The sequence below is a fragment of the Mesoplodon bidens genome, assembly GCF_964165515.1.
Source record: "Mesoplodon bidens genome assembly, chromosome: 3".
Lineage (NCBI taxonomy): Eukaryota > Metazoa > Chordata > Mammalia > Artiodactyla > Ziphiidae > Mesoplodon > Mesoplodon bidens.
Window position 1 is genome coordinate 2,094,573 of NC_138178.1, and position 25,281 is coordinate 2,119,853.

General features: G+C 47.2%; 1 protein-coding gene and 1 long non-coding RNA gene across 10 annotated transcripts in view; one reads left to right on the forward strand and one right to left on the reverse strand.

Moving 5' to 3' along the window:
- Positions 1-25,281, forward strand: part of JCAD (junctional cadherin 5 associated) — an 82,929-nt gene that overhangs the window by 34,553 nt on the left and 23,095 nt on the right. For 3 of the 8 annotated variants that reach the window (XM_081226962.1, XM_081226963.1, XM_081226955.1), the window contains exon 1: positions 11,449-11,565. The exons of 1 other annotated variant lie outside the window; for it this stretch is intronic. In XM_081226962.1, the coding sequence (XP_081083088.1) occupies positions 11,465-11,565 (101 nt within the window). In that variant the 5' untranslated portion in view covers positions 11,449-11,464. Of the gene's footprint in view, positions 1-11,448; positions 11,566-11,954; positions 12,652-24,445; positions 25,260-25,281 lie in introns of those variants that run through there. 4 more of the 8 variants (XM_081226959.1, XM_081226965.1, XM_081226966.1 and 1 more) reach the window with 4 other exon arrangements.
- LOC308613437 lies at positions 1,901-11,364 on the reverse strand. 2 transcript variants are annotated; one of them, XR_014015252.1, is made up of 5 exons: positions 11,280-11,364; positions 9,187-9,295; positions 7,205-7,525; positions 4,592-4,742; positions 1,901-2,349 (listed from the first exon to the last, which is right to left on the reverse strand). It is a non-coding gene; the product is annotated as an uncharacterized lncRNA (long non-coding RNA). The 2 variants fall into 2 exon arrangements; XR_014015253.1 differs by lacking the exon at positions 1,901-2,349 and having other exon boundaries at positions 4,527-4,742.

Genomic DNA, 25,281 nt, shown 5'->3' on the forward strand with positions numbered 1-25,281 from the left:
GGTGGGTACCAAATGCTCAAAAAGTGCCTGCGTGAACCATATTGCTAAATCAGAAGTGAAAACACGTTTGCCCCAGGAAGCATCAGGCTAACTCCAATTGTCATCTCAGTGGAGAAGATTCAGAACAAATGACAGCTCTGGGAAGTGCGTGTTCTCATGAAATGAGGATGCAGGATTGGCAGGCTGGGCAAACGGAGGCGTGAAAGCTCTTTGCTTTTTCCTCTAATTCTTCCAAGGGATGTCTTCCCCCTTTAGCAGATACTAGAGAAACAAAGACAAACTGCCCTCATTTCGAGTGCACTTTTCCCTTCCCACTCACTCTGGCTTTTTCCACTGTGCCGCTCCATAATCTGATGGCATGGTTCTGGCAGGTTGGCATCTGCCAGTGTTTGGTGTTTCTGATGTGACATTGGCTTCATTGGATGCAAGAATTTTTCTCTGGAATAAATGTAAGTTTCTAGAGTGGGTTAAGGGGACAGCTTTGCTTCGAAATCCACCAAAGTCAGAGCCAACCCTGGGCACCTTCCCTCCTTAGTCACTTATTATATAACAATTGCCCAGTGTCACTGCTGCTGACAGGAAGATTAGATCAATGAGGCCATTCCCTGGAGCTGGGATAAAACTGTGTGAAATGTCACCAGGCTAATGGGTTTAATGAGGAGAGGACATTATTCCCAAGGAATCCTCCTAAAAGCAGATTGAAAGCAGCATGTAACAGTCTGTTTTGTGGGCTTTTTCTTGGTATCGGTGGGAACTATAATTGCACTGGATCCTCCATCCCCAAAGCCCATTTATTTCCTTCAGAGAGGAGGGCCACGCTGACCCGGTCCAGTCTGGATTCCAGGGCCTTTTGCCCCATGGAAGAAGATGGCTCCTAGAAGTCTATAGAGATTTCCTGCTTGTGAAGTCCAGATTTAAATAAAAGAAGTAAAGCCTTTAAAAATTTGTTGGATGTGGGAAATGGAAGAAAGGGAGTCAGCCTCCTAAGACTCAGCAGGTATTGAAAGCATGGTGTGTTGGGATGGGATGGATACAGGACAGGGACCGGGGGGGTCGGCAGAGCTAACAGCTGCCCTGTCACCTTCCACCACAACCCTGTTCTGAGGATTGCAAGGATTGTCATGGCTTCTGCCCCTCCTGGATTCCTGTCCCCTGTGGGGATCATGGCAGCTGCAGATCTCCGGAAATCGCTGCCGTTGTGTGTCCGAGTGGATGCGGAGCTGTGCCCATCAGCGCTACCCCTGCTATGACACACTCACACGTGAGGTGAGACACGATCCACCTGGGAACGTTTAAAAGCCAGGCCACATAGCCAGGCTGGCTCTTCTGAATGTCCAGGCCAGAGAATCTGGCTCAAGACACACAAAGAGGACTTGAACTTGAAATTGCCGAAACTTTCAGTGAGTTTTTTCTTTTCCTTGTTTTTGGCCGCGCTGAGCGGCTTCTGGGACCTTAGTTCCCCGACCAGGGATTGAACCCGGGCCCTCGGCAGTGACAGAGTGGAGTCCTAACCACTGGACAGCCAGGGAATTCCCTCAGTGAGTTTATAATATGGTCACATTAGGTTCATCTTGGCCAGTTGCCTGCTTGGTGCCCTCCCACTGAATTTGGAAGAAAAGGGTGAAAGGTCAGTGCAGTAATGTCCTAGCCACAGGTACACTATGTGGTAATATCCAAAAGAAAAGTCATGCAAATTGACCCCCATCAGGGATGCTTCAGAGTACACTTGATTTAGACTCAGATAGCTATTTTGTCCACAGTACTTTTGTCAAGATTTCTAACACGTTTCTCCATTCTGTCGTCATTGGGTTAAAACTACTTTTCTAAATCCTGAAAGCTAGTTCTTTTACTGCCCTCTTCTCTCCCTCTCTCTCTTTCTCTGTCTCTGTCTCTCTCTCTCTCTCTCACACACACACACACACGGAGCCACATGCTCAGATTAAGCTCTGAGCCTTCCTTTACATTTTACAGTAGGTAAGAGTCCTCTCATTAAAGTGTTCTCTTGGGATCTTGTGGTATCTGGGACCCCTGGCAGAATCAAGGTAGCTCTAAGTATCCTGCCTTGCACAGTCTTTTAACTAAATTCATTATGATATTTCAGTAGCTTTAGTTAAAACCTTTGTTTTAACTTAAAAGTGCAATGCTCTTTGAGATACCATTCTCTTGTCTGCAGAGCAGGAAGGAAGGAAGGAAATCACAGTCTTGCCTTTCAATTAAGAGGCCAAGTGGAACAGTCCCTACAATCTGCTAATCACCTAATATCTCTGTAACGTTTTTCCTACCACAAGCAAATGAATCCCGGCAGGCCTCAGAGATCTTGTAGGTTCAGTTCCAGACCACCTCAGTAAACTGAAGACAGAAACAAAACAAGTCACACAAATTGTTTTGTTTCCCAACGCATATATAAGTCATGTTTACACGTCTCTTAAGAGTGCAATAGCATTACGTGTAAAAAAAGTACATACATTAATTAAACATTTTATTATTAAAAATACTAACCATCATCTGAGCCTCCAGTGAGTTGTAATAACAAAGATCACTGATCACAGATCGCCATCACAAATATAATAATGAAAAATTTAGAAATATTGTGAGAATTATCAAAATGTGACACAGAGACATGAAGTCAGCAAATGCTGTTGGGAAAATGGCACCGATAGACTTGCTCAATGCAGGGTTGCCACAAACCTTCCATTTGTAAAAAACACAATATTTGGGAAACACATTAAAGCAAAATGCACTAAAATGACGGCTGCCTGAAGAGAAAGAAGTTTCTCCCTTGGTTCTCAACAAATGAGGGGCTGTGCTCAGCAGTTACATTTAGTCCCCAGAACTTGAAGACACTGGGAGCTCTTGTTGAGACTGTGTGATGGCCAGGAGTTTCCATCTCTCTCACTCACCCTCACGGGAGCCCCAGGAAAGGCGCAGCCTTCAACATTTATAACAGCTAACATTTACGGAACGTTGACTCTGTCCTGAATGCTTTCATAAAAGATCTCATTTGGTCCGTGTAACCACAGTGTGGTTTGTTATCCTGTAAGGAAACTGAGGCTCAGAGAACAAAGTGATTTCCCTAAAGACACCCAATCAATAACTGGCAGTCTGAAGACCCAACCCAAACCCTCAGGTTATGTCACCACCTGACAAGCAGGGGAATTGGGACGCGTGTCACTGTGGACGCATCCGCTCCCCACACCGGGCAGCCAGTGGCTTTGTAAGTAAAGAGATCTACAGGGCAAGTGAAGAAGCATTACTAAGAGGACCTGTCAGTAGCAAGTTAATTCCAGGATATGTTGCAAACCGTGGCTCTTAAACTTTGCTGCTCATTTGAATCAAGGAACTTATGTAAAACGCAGATTTCTGAGCCCCAACTCTGGATTCCTAGCCAATGACAGCTACTCACTTCTTTTTTTTCAAACGGCCCATTACTTTAATAAAATCAGATGGTGACATTTTCAGCCTTAATGGTTTCTGTTGTGAATGGTAGTTGTCATCAGGTATCTTGTCATTTAGAAGCTTACAATCTGGTGTGATGAAGGAGGTCTTTGTGTGTGTAGGTTCTGCAGGAAGCATGTGCTTATTTTGAGATATTAGTAAAAATAGTGTCTCTACTATAGCGTGGAATACAAAGTGTAGCACACAACCTAGAAAATGGGAATGCTCAATAAATATACTTTACTAAGTAGCAGTGGGAGTTAACTGTGCACTAAAGATGTTTCATGGCCTTTAATTTAAATGTCATGTAAGTTTTTATGATACTAACCTCTGGTCAGCCAACTCTATTAGAAAGAAGAGAGCATTTTGTTTTCCCAAAGCACTGATGTACTGGCATCTGTGGGGCTCCTTCTTATTTTCTTTATATTAAAGTTTCAAACCTACATCTAAGAAAACCTATCTGTCTTTTAACTTTTTTTTTTTGCGGTATGTGGGCCTCTCACTGCTGTGGCCTCTCCCGTTGCGGAGCACAGGCTCCGGACACGCAGGCTCAGCGGCCATGGCTCATGGGCCCAGCTGCTCCGCAGCACGTGGGATCTTCCCAGACCGGGGCACGAACCCGTGTCCCCTGCATCGGCAGGCGGACTCTTAACCACTGCGCCACCAGGGAAGCCCTGTCTTTTAACTTTTAAATATATTCCCTTAAACATAGGTATTAAGACCTTAAAATCTAGAGATGATCATAGTAAGTGAAGTTAGCCAGACAAAGGCAAATATCATATGATGACGCCTATATGTGGACTCTTACAAAAAACAAAAGCAACACAAATGAACTTACTTACAAAACAGAAATAGACCCATGGACAGAGAAAACAAACTTACAGTTATCAAAGGGTAAAGCGGGGGGATAAATTAAGAGTTTAGGATTAACATATACACACTACTATATATAAAATAGATAAACAACAAGGACCTAGTATACAGCACAGGGAACTATATTCAATATCTTATAATAACCTATAATGGAAAAGAATCTGAAAAAGAATATACATATATACACATATATGTATATGTATTACATAACTGAATAACTGTGCCGTATACCTGAAACTAACACAACATTGTAAATCAACTCGACTTCAATTTAAAAACAGACCTTAAAATTGTACATCAAATGGCTGAAAGTCAGATTCGCCCTCCAGCAGTTGCTTCAACATTAGACTATTTAGTCCTCATATTCCTCACTCTGTTACCATCTCTGTTTCCATGTGCTGGTGCCCTGTTCATGCTACAGTTCATTAGGAAAGCTGGGGAAAGTAAAAGTAAAAGTAAATTAATAATTAAAATGGAACAATTTATTGTGAGTTAGCAGCAGAGAATCAGTAACTAGGAAATGTTCTACACTTTAAATTAACCCTTCCACATATAAAATCCATCAGAACCTCATATGTAGATTTGCCCACTGATAAGCAGGTGGGCCCTGACCACAAATCAGGCAGTGTTCTCTGGAAAAGATATTAGTTTTGCTTATGAATAGCATCTGTTCCAAGAATGTATAATATTATGGCTCCAGCGTATGCTGTGTAGAGAGGAGAAAAAATAGGGGTGGATTTAATACTACATCTGTGACTAGTTAGTTATGGTAACCTTCAGGTATTTGGTGGTTTCAGCAAAAGTTCTAATACACATTCCAGGCATCAAGAACTATAGCGAAGACTGTAAAAATATTGAGACAAAGAATTAATGCATTCACTAGTTTGAGAAAACTAGAAAGTACATACAGCTCCCTGTTGACTTGAAGATTTCACTCAATTCATCCTCTCCAAGGGAGGTTTGCTGTGGGCTCCCACGCGGGGACAGAGGCTGTGGCCCAGGCAGATGCTGAGATTAGGGGCGACTTCTCAGTGGTGACCCCGAGCAATGGACTAAGTTTCCCTTTATCCAGGGGACAGTGGGTGACAAAGGAAATATTGCAGGAGTTAAGGTGTTTCCCAGGAGCTCACTAACTATCGTCCCAGCCAAATGAGACACTGGGTTTGGACTCTTATTGTTATTTTTAAACCACTGCTGATGAAAAGCTGACTTTCACTAATGATTGATTTTCTTTTCTCAGACTTATGCTTCATGTCTATTAGATGCTTTCTACAAACCACTAATTATTCTCCTTGACTCTCTTATTTGCATGTTTTACATTATTTGCTTTTAGAAAATTTAATTTTTGTGGGATGACACCAAATGGCATGCAATGTGATATATCTATATCTATATTTATTGATATAGTGGATCAATCAATCACCTGGGTACTTAAGAGACTAATAAACAAAGGAGCAGTAGGCTGGGTTTAAGACAGAACACGGAAATAGCAGAAGTAAAACTCAAAACAAACTGAAAACCAATAGACCAAAAATTTGAGAAAACCTAGGCACTTTCTGAAAGTGTTGGTCATTTTTCCTTCAGTGACGCTCAGCCCTCTGCTCATTGATTTTACCCTGTTCATATGGTGAGGAATTATAACTCAGGATTTGCACAATGTGAGTTTAGGTGGCCATTTTCAGAGATATTCAGAGATATTCAACAATTCAGTTCAACCCTATGGAGCTGGGTGTGGTAAACAGAGGGATTGATTTGGGTCTTAATTTATAAAGGTGAGTGAGTGACAACTCAGAGAGGTCAGTGCCTTTGACAGAAAAGTTTAATGTCCCTCACAGATCACCTAGAAAGGAGAGGCATGCCACGGCATGCAGGGCCATGGGGGGAGCACCAGTGTCCACCGGGGTCCAGAAAGGAGTGATGGGAAAGCAGAGGCCACAGCTTTTACTGGGGTCTCTGTGGGTCAGGCAAGACAGGGCTGGGAGACAGCTTGGGATTGGCTGGTTTGAATGACTCTGGTGGGCTCTGGGACATCAGGGCTGTGCCTTGTTGTCTGGGTTGATTTAGGGCATGGAAAACATTGGCTTGGCGTGTGAGGGTTAGATAAGGAGGCTGTTTACAGCGTGGACTCCAGATCACGGAAGAGTTATAAACAACGGAGGCCAGTGCTTTGGCCCTGTGATTAATGGATGACAAACAGATAAATATGGGACCTAAGAAAACACAGTTAGGACAGGGTTGAGCCTATCCCTTCCAGCAGGAACTCAGAATCCAGTAGCTGAACTAAATATGTAGGCTACACAGCAAATCCAGGTATATCATGATAAATGCTCTCCTAGCAGCTTATGCCAAATGCTGTGGGAGTTTTATGAAGGCAAACAAGCAAAGATGTGGAAAGATTTCTTATATGGGGGATTTATAGTCTCTTCAGCACTCGACTTGAATCACTCCTTCAGAATCATCCAACCCTGGTAATGAATCCACGGAAGAGCTTAAGTCAAGGCCTAGCCAAGTGCCTGGCACACAACGAACACGAAACGAAAGGAAGGTCTTACCTCTCCCACTTTGGTGTCCTTTTTGCATGCTAGCCATCACCTACTCAATAAAAGCCTGATATCTTATTCTCTCCCCTGATGGAAGCTTTTTTTTTTTTTTTTTTTTTTGCAATTAATGTTGATAACCAACTTGTTTCATAGTTGTTCACGTATCTCCCTTTTTTTTTTTTTAAACTTTATTTTATTATTTTGGCCATGCCACCCGGCTTACGGGTTAGTAGTTCCCTGACCAGGGATCAAACCCGTGCCCCCTGCAGTGGAAGCACAGAGTCTTAACCACTGGACTGCCAGGGAAGTCCCTCCCATTTTTTAACTTAAAAGTCACACAGGGTTAAAGAAAATACTTAGTTTTGGTTGCTTCTCAATCAGCTGGTGTGAGATGTCGGCAGAAGAGGCCAGAGTGCCTGTGCCTGTGTCTGGACACTGCGGTGCTGGCCTACGTCACTGTCCTCCTAAAGCCACATCTGTATCTCCCGTGTCCCAGGTGCTCCCAGCCAGCCACTGTCATTCCCCGGAGGACAGGAAAATTGCGTTTTCCTTATGAATCTGGCAAAGACTTGTAGACCGCAGTCCGGGGGATGCTTGGAGTGAACTGCATCTCTGCTCCAGGGGCAGGTGGCAGGGCTCGGGAGGGAGGCCGAGAGGCTTTCCCACAAGTGCGTGGCCTGATGGAGGAGAAAGTGGACAAAGAGAAAACAATGAAAAAGAATTTTTCTCATGCAATAACCATGCAGATTCAATCTCCTTAGAGTGAAGGTTTAGGACTGAAATACATTGGTCATCCTTTTTCTTAATCCCCAGGGTTGTCAAATTTCTGTGGGGGGTGGTGCCCAGTCTTCTAAGTCTGCAGTTAACAGACACCTAATGCACTTTATTCCCCCAGGGCATCCGCCAGCATCATGTAATGATGACGATGGCTGCTGTTCTGTGAATGTTTATTATGTGCCAATCATTCCGTTAGGCCCTTGACACACTAGTGCTGTTTCTTGTGCTCTCTCCCTGCTTCTCAAACCTTCTAGTGTATGCGAATTATCTGGGCATTCACTGAAAGTACAGGTTCCAGGCTTTCAACTGCAGCAACTGGAAATTCTGATTGTGTCCAATGAGGCCCAGGAATCTGGCTTTCAGGCAAACCCCCCAGTTGATCTGGAAGTAAGTGGTCCAGGGAGTACATTTGGGAAAACAGATTTCTAGTTCTTGGTTAAAACTAATAATGCAGTTCTTGGTTAAAACTAATAATGCAGCATAGCATCTGAATTAATAGAAACTATGTCGAGGTCTAAAAACAAGTTTTCTTAGCACCTGTTGCCATAAAACCCTTTCTAGTTTTTGTATAACTATTATTGTCTGACTTTCTAGAACAAGCCAACAAGAGGGACTTCAAGATCTTATCGAGAACATTAATCTTTTTAGAAAACGAGAACTGGTAGTGTTTTTACAGACTGAGAAAAACATCAAAAAATAGTAAGTTAAAAGAAACCTTGTGGTAGGTCATCACCGAGGCCCTAAAGCAAGGATGGGGTGGGGTGGGTTTCTAGGTCCTTATAAAAGCAGCAAGTCAAAGGAACAAGGGTTTTGTCCTCTTTTATTATTTTTTTCCTTAAGAAGGCCGTTAAGCATTCTCTCTCTGGTCATCGCACATCTGCCCTGATGACTCAATAATCCAGTTCCTTCCTGAGTCTGTGAAATCTCTTCTCCAGGACTAGGAGAGAGGCGGAGACGCGCGGGCATCCGGGGCTGGATCCTGGCACAGGGTCCCCCTCAGGGTTGCTTTAAACCACATTTTTTTGTTTTCTCACAATTGCATAAGCAGTAGATAGATTTTTTTCCCCCCTGTGTTTAAATCTCCCAAAATCAAGTAGATGAGAGAGAGAGGGAGTTAAGTTACACCAAACTGAGAGTGGGAGGTGATGGGGGGAGGGAAAGGGGTTCTCTCTGTGGTCAAAATAAAACCTGTGCAGGTGCTTTCTGAGTTACAGAGACCTGCCTTTTTTTCTAAAAACAATAACAAACATACGTATACACGTATACGTGCGTGTGTATATAAAAGGCAGAAGACCACATATACGCACATGGTTACACAGCTGGTTCGCACATCTGTCCACCACCCCTGGTCTATGTACTGGTGACCAGTGTGGGAAATGGGCGCAATGGAATTTCCTCCCCAGCTTTTACCTTCATCTGGGGAAACACCATGCTCCCGCTCACCTCTTGTTTTCTTCCGTTTATAATTCAGACACCCGCCCCTCGTACTCATGTGCCTTTTCTATCTTGCCCTCCTCCCTCTTCACAGCGGTGTCCCCACATCTGCAGAAAAGTCTCCCACCTTCTTCCTTGCTTCCCACTGCCCCATCCTCCTTTTTTCATTCTGCTTGTTCTTCTGAAACGGCCTGAGTCATGGCCGTGATTAGAGCAGGGCCAGTGATGTGTCTGTGCTGAAGAAAGAGGGAAAGCAAACATTCTGAATGAGGCTGTCATGATAAAGAGGCAGTGTCAGGAAACCACAGGCATCTTGGAAATCGTGACGTCATCTTCTCCGGCATCTCCAATATCGCGGTCTCGGTACCTCCCTCTAATGAAAGCTGCCTTTACCCTACCTTTCTGCTCCAACCGTTTCTTTCTGAAGAAGCTTTATGTGGGTTGGTTGAGTTTGTTTCTCCCATTGCTTCAGTGTTGTCTTCTGCTGCAACTACACAGCATTTCAGCTACATTAGGAAGTTTCCATGGGGCTGACCCAGAAACCCGACAATATAACGTTGTTCTATGGGGAACCGTGTCCTGATCTCAATGTGCTGGTTGATAAATGATCTTGCGGGAACATTTGGCTTCGTGTGTGTGCGCATATGTGTACTGCTGGGCACATGTAGATGTTTCCACACCCCAAAAAAGTTATTTCATTGTGTTGACAAATTGAGGACAAATGGGAGTGGTGTGTCATTGAAGCCGTCTATCCCTGAGAGATGCTTTTATAACAAGAAGTAATGTCACTGCTGTATATAACTGCGATTTCCCAGAAAAGCCTCTACATTTTATTTTCTTTGCTTTCTTCTCATCGTATTTTCCCAGCCCGGAGATGATCGCCTTCCTCTTTGCCTAAGTGCAACCTAGCAGGCCTTCAGGGTGCTTCCCGCAAAGCCTTCCCACAGAGCACTATTAGGACAGGTGTTAGTGGTAGGAGCTAACATTTCTGCATTCTTACCATGTGCCAGCTGAGTGCTAAAAAGGCATTATCTCACTTAACTCTCATGGCTTCCCTATGAGGTGAGCACTGTCGTTGTCCCTATCTCAACAGACAAGAAATGGAGGCTCACGGAAGTGAAGTGACACATCTAGAAAGTGGCAGAGGCACCCAAGATCAGGACCCAAGCCGTCTGCCCCTTGAGCCCCTGGTCATGCAGTGTGCTCCCATCTCCCGGTCCTGGTTTCCTCGGATGCACTATGGATAATGCACGATACAGCCCTTGATCATATTCTCTTTCTTTCCCAGCATTGGTGTGCTTGGCGTTTTTTTTTTTTTTTTTCTCTCGTAGACTGCATACTCCTTGTCATTAGGGTTCAGAATGAGAGTCTTGGGCCAGAGTCTGAGATTTGCTAACTGTGGTGCCTCCCCGAGACCCACCATCTCAGAGGACGATGGTGAGGATTAAAAGCAAATAATGCATTTGAAGGGCTCAGACTGGGGCCGCCCGTGGTGAGAGTACAAACGACTTTAGATATTAGTGGTATGATGGCAACGAGCAGAGCCCGAAATCCATAGTGGGGCTGAACGTTTCCCAAAAAATTCGTTCTGCAGGGGTCCCAGGCTGCTCCGCCCACCCATCTTTGCCTCAGTGAAATTGACTTAGCCAATACCCTCTCCCTCTCTGTGACTCATCAGCGAAGTTGAACACTGTGTCTTTTCTCTGCCCTCCAAAGTACAAGGACTTTTGCCGCCGCAGAACTGGCAGCAGCCTGATCACTGCTTCAAGAGAGGTGGAGGGGGCTGGAAGCAGGTAAATGCTCATCCCGCGGAGCTCCACCTCCTCCTGGCTTCAGTTTCCTCATCTGTCAGAGACAGGAGACAGGACGGAGCCTCTGACCTGTAAGGGCTCTGGCAGCCTCCAGCGAAGACTCTCAGGGGTCCGCTTTTAAAGAAGCAGATCCCAACACTAAGCTGTGGTCAACTGTCTTCTGCTCTTCACGCCTTTCCTGCGTGCCTGTTTTTGTGAAAGTGTGTGTGTATGAGTGTGTTTGTGTGCACTTGTGTGTGGCTGTATGTGTGTGTGTGCATCTGTGTGTGAATATATGTGTGTGCATTTCTGTGTGGCTCTGTGTGTGAGTGGATACGTATTTGTGTGTGTGTGTGAGTGGACATTCGCACAGGGTTGAAGCAGCCCAAACCAAAGGGACAGGAAAGAGAGGGGAGGGTGGCCCGCTCACCTGTGCCTTCGGCGGGGCAGGAGGAGGCCTGAGCCCTCGGCTCTGCGTCCACCGCTCGGGTGCCGCCCTCCGGCCGGAGACCAGAGCCCGGAGGCCGCCTGGCGGGCGGGGCGGGGCGGGGCGGGGCGGGGGGCGGAGCGCGGGGTGGGCGGGGGCGATGGGCGGGGCGGCCGGCGGCTCCGGGCATGCTCGGCCGCGGCGGCAGCGAGCGGGGCGGGTCGCGCTGGTCCCCGGCGGGCCGGAGCGGCGGCGGCGGCGGCGCGGGGCAGCATGAGGGAGCCGCTCGGTAAGTCCCGGTGTCCCTCGCCCCTCCTGACTCCCACCGCCCATCCGGTCTGGTCCCACGGCGCCTCGCCCCCAGCTTCCCGCGCTCGCCCCCCAACTTCTCCAGCCCGGACGCGGCTCGGGTCGGCGCCCTCCCCAGCCCGCCGCGCGGCCTCGGGTGGGGGGCGCCGCTCTGCTGGGAGCGCGAGTCCCCGCCCTCAGGTGCCCAGCCCCGGGCGCGCGCTGCCCGGCCGGCACCGAGGGCCGCGGCTGGCGTCGGCGCGCGTGTCGCCCCTCGGCGCGGGGGGGGCCCGGAGGGCGGGGGTCGCTGCCGGGTCCGGCGCCTTCGCGGGCGTGTCCACCCTCTGAGCTGACAGCCGCTGCGCGGGGTCCCCGAGGTCCCGGTTCCCACGGCCCCCCGGCGCCGCGCCTTCTCCGCCCGGCCGCGCGCGCCCGCCGCCGGGGGATCAGGGCCGCCGGTGTTAGGGAGCAGATCGCCGCCAGTGCCCGCGGCGGCTCGGCCCCCGGCTGCCGGCGGTGAAGCGGAGGAGGGAAAGGGAAACCGGGCGGGGGAGAAGGGCAGGGCCCCGCCCGAGAGCGCCGTGCGTCTGGCCGACCAGCTCCCTGTGCGGTCTGCAGCGCGCCCGCCCGCCGGGCCCGGGTCTCCGCGCGCACCCTCCGCGCCCCGCACCCGCGGTCGCCAGCGGCTCGCCCCCGAGGGCCAGGGGTTTCCTGCACGCCCGACCTACGGCTCAGGGCGCCGCTCTCGCCCCCGAAACGGGCCAGAGCAGCCGAGCGCCTGGGATTCTCCTAGGGGTTTGGAATAGCAGCTGTGATTTCACTACCGAAGGAAAAAATGGAAACGGGAACTTGACGCCCGCGCAACCTGGCCGCGCCCCAGCCCTCGCTCGTACGCGCTCTCCGGGGGCAGAAGGCTTCGGGGATCTAGCTTAGGCGGGTTCCTACCCCCGCCCGTCCCCTGCCGCCCCTGGCCACCCCGTGCTGCGTCTCCCGCCCCGGCTCTAGACGCCTGGCCTGCTGGGGAGAGAGCGGAGCCCTGCGGACCACACAACTCGGAGGTCTTCCTTTCGTCTTTTCAGTTTCGCTAGTGTGTATCCCGGGGATCTGAGATGCGGGTTGGACGATGGGAGGGGATTCTTGGGAGGGGGAGTGGGACAGGGATTCAGGCGGCCAGAAACGCTTGGGCGAAAATCTCAGACGCAGTCGTCTGAGTGGGCAAAACTTCAGGGAAACGTTGCCGTATGTCAGGTAGTTTCAGAATTTAAGATGAATGGATTAAGACCGTCCAGCAGGGCAGGCGAGTGTAAGTTTGTTTGGAAGTTCCACGCAGATTCTATTCGAGGAACTCGTGTTGGTTTTCGTGTGAAGTGGGGAGTTTGGTACATTCGTTCGGTTTTCCGTAATGCTCTGTAGGTTTGGACTTTATATTTACCTTGATAGTACGTGTCTAATTCTTGGCCACCAGCTGAACAAGCTTCCTGAAGGGCTCCAAGTGTTACTCAGGGCAGGCAGCGTGCAGCAAACGGTTTCCCTCCCGCTAGAGGGGTGAGCAAATATTTGTTGAACAGAGGCCTTCATCTGCTGGGCCTCCCTCCCTCCAGACTTCACCCGCTGTTGCAGAGATGGGAAGGTCAGGCCTTTGGCAGGCCCAAGAGATTTAGGGGGATTGGGTGGGTGGAGGAATCCCGTGCCAGAAAGGAAAAAAAAAAGAATTTTTGTCTTTCCACCTCCTTGGAACATAACTTAAAATGCCCGAGTGTCCACACGCTCTGGAGGGTTTGACAGGCTAATCAGAGTTATCCAGTAACGCATCTGAGTAAGTCACAGATTCCAGAGACATTGGGCCGTAAAATTTTAGCTATAAAAGGTAACTGACGACTGGAGGTACACAAGGAGAATAAATAAGGACCAATTTTTCAGTTAAAAAAAAAAAAAACCTTTGAAAAGATCCTTGGACTCTAATCTTTAAAATGCAGTTTAAAACTAAATCTTAGAAATGGTATGAGTAAAGAAAGCCCGGCAGTCTGCAGCCCCTTGCTGGAGAGCCCTCGAGTTTGGGAGGACAGCAAACACCGGCCGGGCTGTTCAGAGTCCAGCGTTTCTCTGTTAATGAGCTTGGCGGGTCTTCTCGTTAATGAATCTAAAGAGAGTTTAGAACGCAGAGCGTTGGATTGAAACAATTGTTCTGTTGTGGGTTTTATTTTGAGAAGCAAGGGCTACGTCTCTGAAATCCTCTAGGCCGGTGGCTGAACCCATTACTGCAGTTTATTTGGTTTTTCAGCAGATGTTGTTGTTCACCTTTTGGATGGGAAGTGTTATCTCAGTCCTTGAAACCTTGCTATTGTGCTTTGTTTCGAGGGCGGGCTGACTTAAGGAATGCAGCCCTCACTAAAGGGGCACTCACTTGCTAAAGCCAGCAGCCCAGAGGGGCTAGAACAGTCTCCACTACTTTGATATAGTCTTTAAACCTTACATGTTATTGAAAAATACCGGAACCGTCCGGATGCTAAAACCTCAATTATCTTGTTTTGAATTTGTGATATTTTGTTTAGTTTGGCTTATTACCTTAACTTTCTTTAACTAAATATATTTTCCAGAAACTTTCTAAAGGTAATATATTGATAGCTGGGAACAGCCTGGCCCAACTGACAGAGCCTTATTCTCAGACCACTAAATATCCTTGTAGTTTGCTGCTTTTTGGTTATCTCTCTAGAGCTTTCTCATTCAGCTTGTTTCTTCTGCATGTAAGTCTAAGAATTTAGATACTATTATAAAGACACACCAAGATACATATGTCAAGGAGGGAAAGAAAAGGGAGAGAGAGAAAGCAACTGTGTATAGGAAGACTAATTGGAGAAACAGAAACCAGATGGTTTTATCTCTTGACACAGTGGGGTTTGGGGGAACTTTTACTTCTTACTTAAATGCTGAATTTTTCAGCGTTTATTTCTAGAATAGCATTATATGACTTTAGTAATTAGAAAATAAATAATGTAAGAATTATATGAAATAATTTAAACTTTAACATTTTTAAATGTTAAAATGTTGGCTCTTTTATTCAAAACAAAACGAGTGTGTTATACGTTTAATAGACTACTTTAGGAATCTTTGTATGTGGAGTTTGATGTCTGTGATGATAGTGGAATTTAATTCTAACGTATTATAAGTTTTAACAGTTGTTTTTGCAAATAGCCAACAATTCCAGAAGATTTAGAAAATCTTATCCAATTTCAGTCCTTTTCTTAATGACTGCTAATCTTTTGGAAATATTAATGAGGTACTTAGGGTCTCTTACAAATGGGTGAGGTCTCCAAAGCAATAATTGTGTGACAGAATTTAGAGGTGAAAGAGAAGACGTGTGTGTGTGTGTGTGTGTGTGTGAATGTGTATGTATGTGTGTTCATACAAGTTGTGGGTGAAGAGACACAGAAGTTAGAAGAGATAATATTTATGAAAAAAATAAAGTCTGTAATATTTGGTACTTTATTTTCTTCTCTTTTTGAATCAGTGCCTTAATACCAACCCAACCCAGCAAGATTAGTGTTCCAGGAACCTTCTGATCTCAGACCCAAGTTTTCCATCTCGTTGTTGTTGTTGTTGTTGTTGTTTGTCACCTTGAAGAAACTTAACTCCGTGATGGTTGCCCTACTAAAAACTGTGACTTCCCAGATTCAATGCGCTTTTTATGTCTAAGGAGGTTTTCACCACTTGAGGGTCCTGGCAGAGCTGGTCATCCCTCTGTGGTGTGGTGACGACAGTGTGTGAGAACTTACTGTCCCAGAACTTAAACTGTTGAGCTCTTTATTTAATTATTAAGACTGGAAAGGGAAATGGCAATCCTCTTGCTCATAATAAAATACATGGCTCTACCATCAAAAAAAAAAACACCAAGAAAAAAAAAAAAGCTGTAGAGAGCAATAAAAATCCATGCATCAGTTAGCAACATGCCTCAATCTGGTTTGTTTTGTGTCTTGGCTATTCACCTCTTGTTTAAAGAAAGTACTTTGTTATATATTAATCATAACATTTGACCAAAAAATTGTCAGTTGAAGAAATATTTACAGTCAACTGCCAACAATTTGAGGGACTAATTGCATCTTAAGGATGGAATGTCAGCAAATGCAACTGAGAAGGTTTTCTAGAAGAGTAACAATGTCTCATCGAGACCTTTAGAATGCTACTTGTAATCTTACATACAATTCTGTCAGCAGAACGTGATTTTGAGCCTACTATAATCAGGCTAAGTATATCTGTAGCAGATAAGATGCAAATACCATATACTAGACCCTTTGAACCTTACGTAATTTACTATTCATTTTTTTCTTTTCTTCTGTGTCACTTTTATGCTCATTGAGTCTTCCAAATATGCAGTACGTTTTCAGTGGTACATTTTCCTAATCCTACCTATGTAGCTTTTTGTTTTTAAGGGTGTTTTTTCCCTGATGATGAAATAATAATAAGTTAAAGTATAAGAAAGTGCCAATATTTGACCATTTTTTACCCACAAAACTTCACATGGTTCAATCTAATACATTTCATGACAGAACATCATAAAATACAGTAAAGTATAAATGAGGACTTTTTTAAAAAAACTCAGAATCCAGTACCACTGTTGATATTTTGGTATGTTTCCTCTTCCCCACACTGTGTGTGTATGTATATAAATGAAATTGTATTATATGCACTGAATCTAGGCTTTTGTAAACTGTCTATTTAACATGGTACCAGGAGCATTTTCTCCTGTGCCATTATATATCTGAAAACATCATTTTATACACCTGTGTGCATATTATAGTCTACCACGTGGATGCACCAGAATTTTAACCATCCCTTAAATGAACATTTAGTTTAGCTTTTTTTCTGTTATCATAATTAAAACTTGGATGAGTATCCTTATATAAAACTTTGTGTGTATCTTGGATGATTTCATTAGGATGGACCCCTAGAAGTGAGGTTATTAGTCTATAGGGTTTCAGATTTTTAAAGATCTTATAACATTAATCACTTTTAAGAAGGGAAATAGCATTTACCTACAGACCTCTGCACACATTCATACACAAATAGGAGAACCCTTACAGCTCACTCACCATGCCCTCACCAACAATAGCTATTGCTTTCTAGAAGCTTCAATAATTTGAGAAGTGAATAGTGGCATTTGGGTTTAATTTGCGTATCCTTGATCACAGGTGAGGGCGAACATTTGTTTCATATTTTTAATTGGGTATTTGTCTCTTTCTTAGTTTTCATTGCTAGGCAATTGTTAAAAAGGCAGAAAAGTGCTGGTTGATTTCATGAGTTTATTAATATTTTGTTTCATTTCACTGTCTAGCGGAGCCTGCTAACCGTCAATATGAAAAGATGGAACATTTTTATAAATGGGAAGAGAAGAGGCAGTGGAGTCTGTTTAGGTAAAATGCGTTTGCAAGGCTCGACCTCTAGTGATGAGAATGCCCATGACTGAAGTCACGCCTCCCAGCCTAGGAGATCCTCAGGCGGGGGTGTCGGCGGGGCTTGTGTGTCTTTGTGTTCTCAGAGCGCAGGGCCTGCACACCCAGTGCAAAGCAAGTTGCAGTCAGTGGGCATCGCTGTGCTCGGGCTCTTCTGGGAGGGAGGGTGCTGGATGGTAGACTCCCTGGCCTTATCTGCCTCCTCCTCCTCCTCTCAGCGTGTGGCCGCTTAGCTCTGCTCTCCGGGCTGGCCTCTGTATGGGTGCTACTTACGAGGCCAAGGTCAGAGGGTCTATCTTCCCGTGACCCAGTTAGCTTTGTTCTGTGTCAGAGCCACAAGCTGTATTCTCTTCTCCGGGGCCGGCTGACTTAGACATGCACGCTGCCCATCACAGGGGAGAAGAGGCTAGAGAGAGGGGCGATTTCTAGAGCTAGAAGGACCCCGAAGAACCTCTAGTTCAGTCTTCTTAATTTACTTCTTAGGGAGAAGACTGAAACCCATAGGTTCTCTCCTTTTCTCCTATGCATCGTCTCAGGCTTGGTTCCACACAGCAGATGTGTACTGAGCAACGTGGAGGAATGGAAATCCGTCCCTACAGCGAGGGGGTGGACAACTCAAGTTCATGCTCGAATGCTGATGGGCTGTTAGCAGTGCTTTCCTAACCTCACCATCCCTTCAGCCTGAATATAAAGGATACAGCTGATATTTACAGAACTTAGAAGCCCACCGCAGAGTAAGGTGGCTTTAAGTGGTCTCACTCGGGTTCTTTGGAAAGGACAAGAACTCTGATGAAAAGCCATTCGAGAATGATTGGGGCACAAAGAAGTTTTGCAGGAATAAGTTGGTTACATTAAAATCGAATGATCTGTCATCTTCTCCAGCCGAGAGTTGTTTCCGATTTCTGTGTTTCTCCTGATGGAAGGACCATCACCTTAGTCACCAAGACCAAAATCCGTGGTACTCCTTCCCGTCAAAGTCACTCTCATTAATTCCCCTTTTTCCTTATCCCCTCTGCTACCACCCCTGCACAGTACAAAAGGCGGGGCTTGAGACTGCTTGTCCTCACGTCTGTCCTGTTCTGACCATGTTAGTCCTTCACTTTCCTGCCACGGTCAGTGTAAAGCACCTTTCCTTTATCTGACCAGACCCTTCTGTGGTTTCGCACTGTCTGCTCATTTAAGTCCGGATCCTATTACCGTTGCAGATAAGGGTGGCTGTTTCTTTTCTTTTTTTAAATAAATTTATTTATTTATTTATATTTGGCTGCGTTGGCTGCATTGGGATGCGCGTGGGCTTCCTCTAGTTGTGGTGAGCGGGGGCTACTCCTCATTGCAGTGCGCGGGCTTCTCATTGTGGTGGCTTCTCTTGTTGCAGAGCACGGGCTCTAGGCACGCAGGCTTCAGCAGTTGTGGCACGAGGCCTCAGTAGTTGTGGTTCACAGGCTCTAGAGCTCAGGCCCAGTAGTTGTGGCTTGTGGGCTCAGTAGTTATGGCTCGTGGGCTCTAGAGCGCAGGCTCAGCAGTTGTGGCGCACGGGCTTAGTTGCTCCGCGGCATGTGGGATCTTCCTGGAACAGGGCTCGAACGTGTGTCCCCTGCATTGGCAGGTGGATTCTTAACCTCTGCGCCACCAGGGAAGTCCCAAGCATGGCTATTTCTATGTAGATAATTTTTTTCTCTTAGAATTTAGTTTTTTCTGAAAGTTACAAGCTCCCCTCCCATTTCTCATACGTGCAGTTTGTCTGCTTTTCAGCTTCACATGGCAGCTTTCATGAGAACTCCAGGTCCCCAACCAAGAGCCTGGAACCCAAAATAATTGAAGAGGTCTGCTGAAGGTCAGAGAGCATCGTGCGGTGTACTTGTGAATGAATCGTGTTACTGAGTATTTAGAAGTCAGGGCTAGTATGGCCATCAAGACGTTGCCATCAGCGAGGCATGAGCCCTCGTGTGTGTGTGTGTACATGCGTGTGTGTGTGGTGTGTGTGCTCAGCGTACAAGGGAAGTATCGCCTCGAAGAGCCATCCTAGTCCAAGATAATAAATAAGAATTTTTTCCTTTTAAATATAGTTTTTCATCTTCATGCCACCATGCCTTCTCTCCTTCCTTGTTTATATTTATGCATTATTTGGTAAATTAGGAAACTTCTGTTGCTTATTAAGGAAGGAAATTTAGAGCCTAAAATAGTAGCACGTGCTTTGAAGCTAGACAGACCTTGGTTTGACCCTTGGATCTGTGCTTACAGGCTGTGTCACCTTGGACTCTCAGCCTTAGTTTTCTTGTCTGTAAAATGGAGACATTCACATCCACAGCAGGACATTTACTGGGAGCAGAAAACAAAGTGTGCCAGGTGGCTAGCAGAGTAGCTGGCAGGTTGCAGCTGCTCCGGGCATGGATGACGTTAGTATCTTTCATGTGCTGCTCTTCTGAGCTTGTAGAACAGGCTCTTCCTTCTGCTTTGTGCAGAGAGAGTTAATTGCAGCGGTGGCAGGGGGATAAATTCACCACAGATTGGAAGATGTTCGTGATTAATTCGTCATGCATCTCCTGGAGGGTATTTGAGCATCTTACCACCTAGCCCAGGCATCCTCCAGGGGAAGAAAAGTAATAGAATATAAACCTAGTGATGTCATGAATCAATCCAAAAACCCGACCCGGGAAACCGAGCTGTTCAGCATTGTTATTCCTCTCCCTCCCAGCCCACCCCTCTAAACCACCTAAATCAGAGCCTGTGTGCCGTAAGCATGTCTCTTTGGGCCTCATCTCATAGATTTAATCTAATCTAAACCAGTCCTGTCGAGGTGAACAAGAGAACTGTGGGCTGAACTCAGTCTTCTCACCCCGCTCAGGGTTCCTTGTTTTTTATTTCCTTCACTGTTTCTTCGATTATTTTAGGAGTCTTGATGCTTATAAGTATGCATTTTAATAACAGAACAGAGGGGGGGGGAAGCAATAGTTTGCATTTAGTGTAACTAGTTTTTGGTGTGTTGTTGCACACTCAGCACAAAAGTCTTCTTCTGTGAAAAGAGACTTGTTGGGCTTCCCTGGTGGCGCAGTGGTTGAGAGTCCGCCTGCCGATGCAGGGGACGCGGCTTTGTGCCCCGGTCCGGGAAGATCCCACATGCCGTGGAGCGGCTGGGCCCGTGAGCCATGGCCGCTGAACCTGCGCGTCCGGAGCCTGTGCTCTGCAACGGGAGAGGCCACAACAGTGAGAGGCCCGGGTACCGCAAAAAAAAGAAAAAAAAAAGAGAGACTTGTTATAAATCCGGTTTTCCTTCTTTGTATATACTGTCCCACAAAGTTTGCTTTAATCAAATGGCTTGTGTCGCTCAACTCAAGTTGTATAAACAGGTGAGAAGTTCTCTGAGCCGGGTGGCCAGGTTGGGCCCTGATTTCTCTTTGGTGACATTGAGCAATGCCACCAAGTCCAGTAGAAATTGCTCTCCTGACATCCTAATAGCTACTAGAAGCCACACGCTTTTCTTTGGAATAAGTGGCCGATCCATCAATTTTACAGATTAGAAAACTGAGGCTTGGAAGGTAAGTCACTTGGTAAAGGCCATCCACCAGGCAGAAGCCAGGATGGAAAGCTAGGCCTTTCTGCCAAGAAAGCTCTCTGATCTGCTCCGTTTTCGCTCTGATCAGGTGGAAGTCTGCAGGCAGCTTCCACGTGAGATGAGAAGAAACAGCTGAACATATGCCACCCAGAGAAGGAGACCCACCAGGATACATGGTCCTTTTACCAGGCCATCAGGTTTTTATTGGGGTGATAGAGTTTTTCAACTGGTTTCTCAATTTTGTCTTTGAAATGATGGACTTAACTCTAGCAATTTATGGGGCAGAGAATAGTAGGAAAAGAATGAAAAGAGCCATGGTGAACTCAAAAGAGATAAAATGCTGCTTCCTGGCTCTCTCAAACCAAAAAGAATAAAAGTGGCAGCATTGCAGGTCCAATTCATGCTGAGGGTTCCTTGGTGGCCCTCTTAGCTCCTGCTACACTGGGTTTTATCTATCAACCAGTGATGCTGTGTTCCAAGGCCTCAGGTCTCAAGTCCCAGGTAGATCACAGGTAGAGGAAGGAAGCAGGAGACTGTACTTTCCCTTAAGGAGATTTATTTCTTTTCATCTTATGCTCTTAAGAATAGGAAAGTAGCTTCACTTAGTTGTTGTGACTTTTCTTGAAATTTTTGATAGGATAGAAGAGGTGCATTTGTTGTTGAGAACAGAGCAAGGAACTTGTTAGACTAAGGAATTTCTCATAACTTGATGGGATCATTGAACTTGACAAAATTTCAGGGGTCATCTAGTCCAGCATCCTGACCAGCGCAGGATTGATTTATACATTAGTGCTTTCCAAACAGTAGGTTGTGACCGCTTAGTGTGGCACTGAATTTAGTGGGTGGTGACCAGCATTTTTTAAAAGTGAAAATAGAATAGAAAATATTATAGCACCCGTCAGGATGTGAGGGTAAATATTTTTCCTTTCAAGTTTTGACTAATGTGTGTACACACACCTTCAGTGGATTGCTGTAAAAACAACAGAATTTACAAATCCGTTGCCTTGACCGCCACTGAGGACTCTCCCAGCCACGAACTCCCCACTTTCAGAGGCAGCCAGGCCCTGATGGACTGTCCTGTTAACACGTGTGTCCTTATCTTAAATGTCTTCTCTGCATTAATGGTATTCAGATAGTCATAGAATGAAAAAGATACTGAAAGTGGGCTCCTTTGTCTCTGTCCTTGTGTCCTGGGATTCCTTCCCTGAGAGTGTATCTAGGTACCTGCGCTGACTGGACCGCTCTGTATTAGATGTTCCACTATGACTATTTGATACAAGGTGACAAAGTAGCAAAGAAAAAAATTTCTTACATGGACTGGCTGGAAAATCATACTAACAGGGTGATCTCACAGTGCAGCTCTACCTTGAGGGATTTGTTTGGCTTAGAAGCGATCTTCCAGAGGCCTTCCTGACCCCTTGAGACCCTGGGTGAGGGTCCCGTCTCTCCTCCTGTCCTTGTTCCCGTCGCAGCGCTATGACACTATGGGGAGGGGCAAGCTCCCGTCGGTGTACATGCGTGTGCCATGCTTCAACGACCTGTTTTCCCGCTGTCTCTACAGCAAGCCAGTGAGCTCCTTCTCGAGAGCAAAGAACGTGTCTCATTCATTATTATAGTTTCAGTGTCCAGTGCATCCTAGGCCCTCAGGAATTGTGTTTCCACGTTTGGGACTCTATAAAATAACATTTGCTGTTGTCAGTGACTCGGATGACAATGGAAGTGTCCCTTCCTGGAAGACAGCTGTCTGGGTGATAGAAAGCGGGCGTGACTTTGGAAATCAAGAGTCACATCCCAAGTGATACGAAGGGAATCAGGAACGGTCTAGTGGTCACAGTGAATAAAGAAGGTGAAAGCTTTTCATCGGGCAGGTAACCCTTCAGCCACAAAGGAGCCATCGCTGCACGATAAACGCAGTCTCACACTTGTGTGCGAGTTACGCTTTTCCCTGTACTTATTTGGCCCTCAGAACGGTCTGGTGAGCCAAGAAGAGAGTGGCCTTGTCATTTTGCAGATCAGAAAACTGAGGTTTGGTGTGGTTCATGACCTGCCTCTGGGATCATGGCTGGGGCTGGGTGTCAGCATCACCATGGGGATGAAAAGGCTCCTGCCCGGGGACTGTGCTGGTGCCCTTGAACAACACAGGTTTGACCTTCGCGGGGCCGCAGATACACAGATTCTTTTCAGTAAGCGCCTCCTTACAGGGTGTGAGCCTGCACGCCCAGGCTCGGTTGACTCCGCGGATAGGGAACCGAGGATACAGAGGGACCCTGTGTACCGAGGCCTGACTGTAAAGTTACCCCCAGATTTTTGATGACCCGGCGTCAGTGCCCCAAGGGTCCACTGTACACACACATCTCTCCAAGTTGTAAACCCTCATGTTATAATAACTTGCATTTATGTCCAGCTTTGCTGTGTGCTTGTCTGAATAGCAGCCCTTTGGGCTGGTGGGCAAGGGTGGCCTCGGGTACCATCCGTTTAGAAGGCCGCTGTCTCAGGGCTGGGCAGAAAGTTTGAAAGGGCACATCTCCTCCTCAGCACCTTGGCGTCCCCTCCTGGTGGCCGGGGGGATTGATGCGTTAGGGACAGGCCAGTCCTTCTGCAGTAGGTAAGGATGCTACGGGAAGGACACTGAATCCGAGAGGGGTTGGAACCGCCGTGTGGCTATTGAGAACTCTGTCTGAGGGGAGGGGTGATGTTTGGTCTGGGGTGGAAAGGAGGTAGAAGACCAGGCTCTGAGTTGGGGTCGAGAAGTGGTGAGTGTCAGCCGGAGAGAGAGGGGTCCTCTGGGGATTGGGTGGGTGCTGGGCATCCCACCCGGGCAGCAGGGCCTGTGGGTCACCCCCTCCCATGGGGCCCCATGGCCTGCCTGCTGAAGCTGCTGTGCTTCATTCTCCTGCTCCCCCAGGCTGCTGGCCTCTGAGGCCGAGCAGGTTAGGATTCCTCCCAGATCAATACACTCTTGACCTCAAAACTCTAAGGTCAAGTACGGCTTGTTTGAGTTTGTATCTTTTTTGAAAGGTATTCACGGCCTGGCCTGATCTGGCTTGCCACTTAAGGGTTTGCTAACTATACTTACAGACAGAGCCAGGATGGACCGGCTCACCTAATCCCAGGAGGACAGTGACCCACGGACATTTTCCTTGAGGGTCATTGCTTCTTACCACTCTCACAGTGGATTCTGTGGTGGACGCTGGCCTGCTCCTCTGCGTACTGGGTGGCCAGTTGGGGTGCAGCACACTTGGCTTTGCTTTTAAAGAGCCTGACGTAGTAACGGAGAGAGAAACTGAGTGTCCTCGGACCTAAACTCTAACTTTAGCCGTGGTGCCGACTGGCTGTGTGACCCTGAGCCAGTGAGTCTGGGGACCCTAGTCTAGGCTACCAGGATTCTGTTGCTGTGTCATTTCTTTACTCCTGGTATGACTGTACCCCAAGTCTATTTTAAATGCCAGTTCCCCATCTCATACACATGCATGTGCAGTTTATGGAGTGAACTCCTAATCATTCTTCAAAACCTAGCTCAAATGTCCCTTTCTCCCACTGTGCATTCATTCAGCAGTGATTTGTTGAGAGCATACTATGTGCCAGATGCCAGGGGCCTAGCACTGAACAAAACAGACCTTGCCTCCACATTCCCACGGCCCTGGGTTTGTGATGGGATCCCTTTCCTCTGCAGTCCCAGCCCAGGGCCCGGCTCAGTGGAATCGGAACAAACGCTCGCCACTCTGGTCCTTGCATTTCTCTGGCCATGTTGTACAAGCCCCTTAGAAGACGCGCAGCAGCAGGGTCAGGAGGGGCAGAGTTGCTGTGGAGACGGTTCCACTAGTAGTACAGCCACGGCAGGAGCTTGTGGATGTTCCATGACGTGTAGGTACCTGACGGAGGATCACAGACTTCCACAGTCTGGTCCCCCCACCCTCTCCGTGCTGACAGCGGAGACTTTGCTGCTGCCGGGCCTAGAGTGTGATGAGGCTGAGGACACGCACAGTCAGCGGGATCCTGTGATGGGCCCCGGGGAGAGGTCCCGTCAGCAGGAAGCACGTGCGCCCCCCTGCGCCCCCTGCGCCCCCCTTTCACCTGCAGGCGGGCGGCAGGCATTTCCTGGCCATTGTTTGCAGGGGCTGCCACGGTGCTCGAGCTATTTCCGTCCACCAGCCAAGCGGGGCTGGAGCTGGCCGGGCTCTTCCAGGCCAGCATCACAGCCCAAGGAGAGGCAGAGGCAGGTCTCACCAAACCGCCTTCCACCCCATTAGCAACGGGAAGACGCAGGAAAGAAGATTCTCTGGTGTAAAAGTCAACATGGCAGTGCCACGTCTGTGCACGCGCGTGCTTTCACGTAGGGCTCTGTCCATTTTCATTCTTCTTGGCCGGTACCGTTGTCTTAGGACAGTGTGTTTGGGGAAGTTGCCACTGTTAAACTAAGGTGCTCGGGCAGGATTCGGACGTGGGCACCCTGGGCTCAGAGGTGCAAACCGTCTCCCCAAGATATGTTGCGGAGCGATTTGATTCTTACAGGTTTCGTGTGGGAAGAAACTTGGGATCGTGTAGCGCGTTGGGTGTGTAGGCTTGGTCAGCGTTTCTCATTAAGGACTGAAGATCTATTTTCAGCGGCTAGTTACCCACCCAGATTGCGTCTGCTGAAGTGCATCCTGGCCCCGGGTGGATTAAAGATCCCGCTCTGCCCTCTTGGAGCAAAAGGTGTGTCTCCGAGATGAAAGCA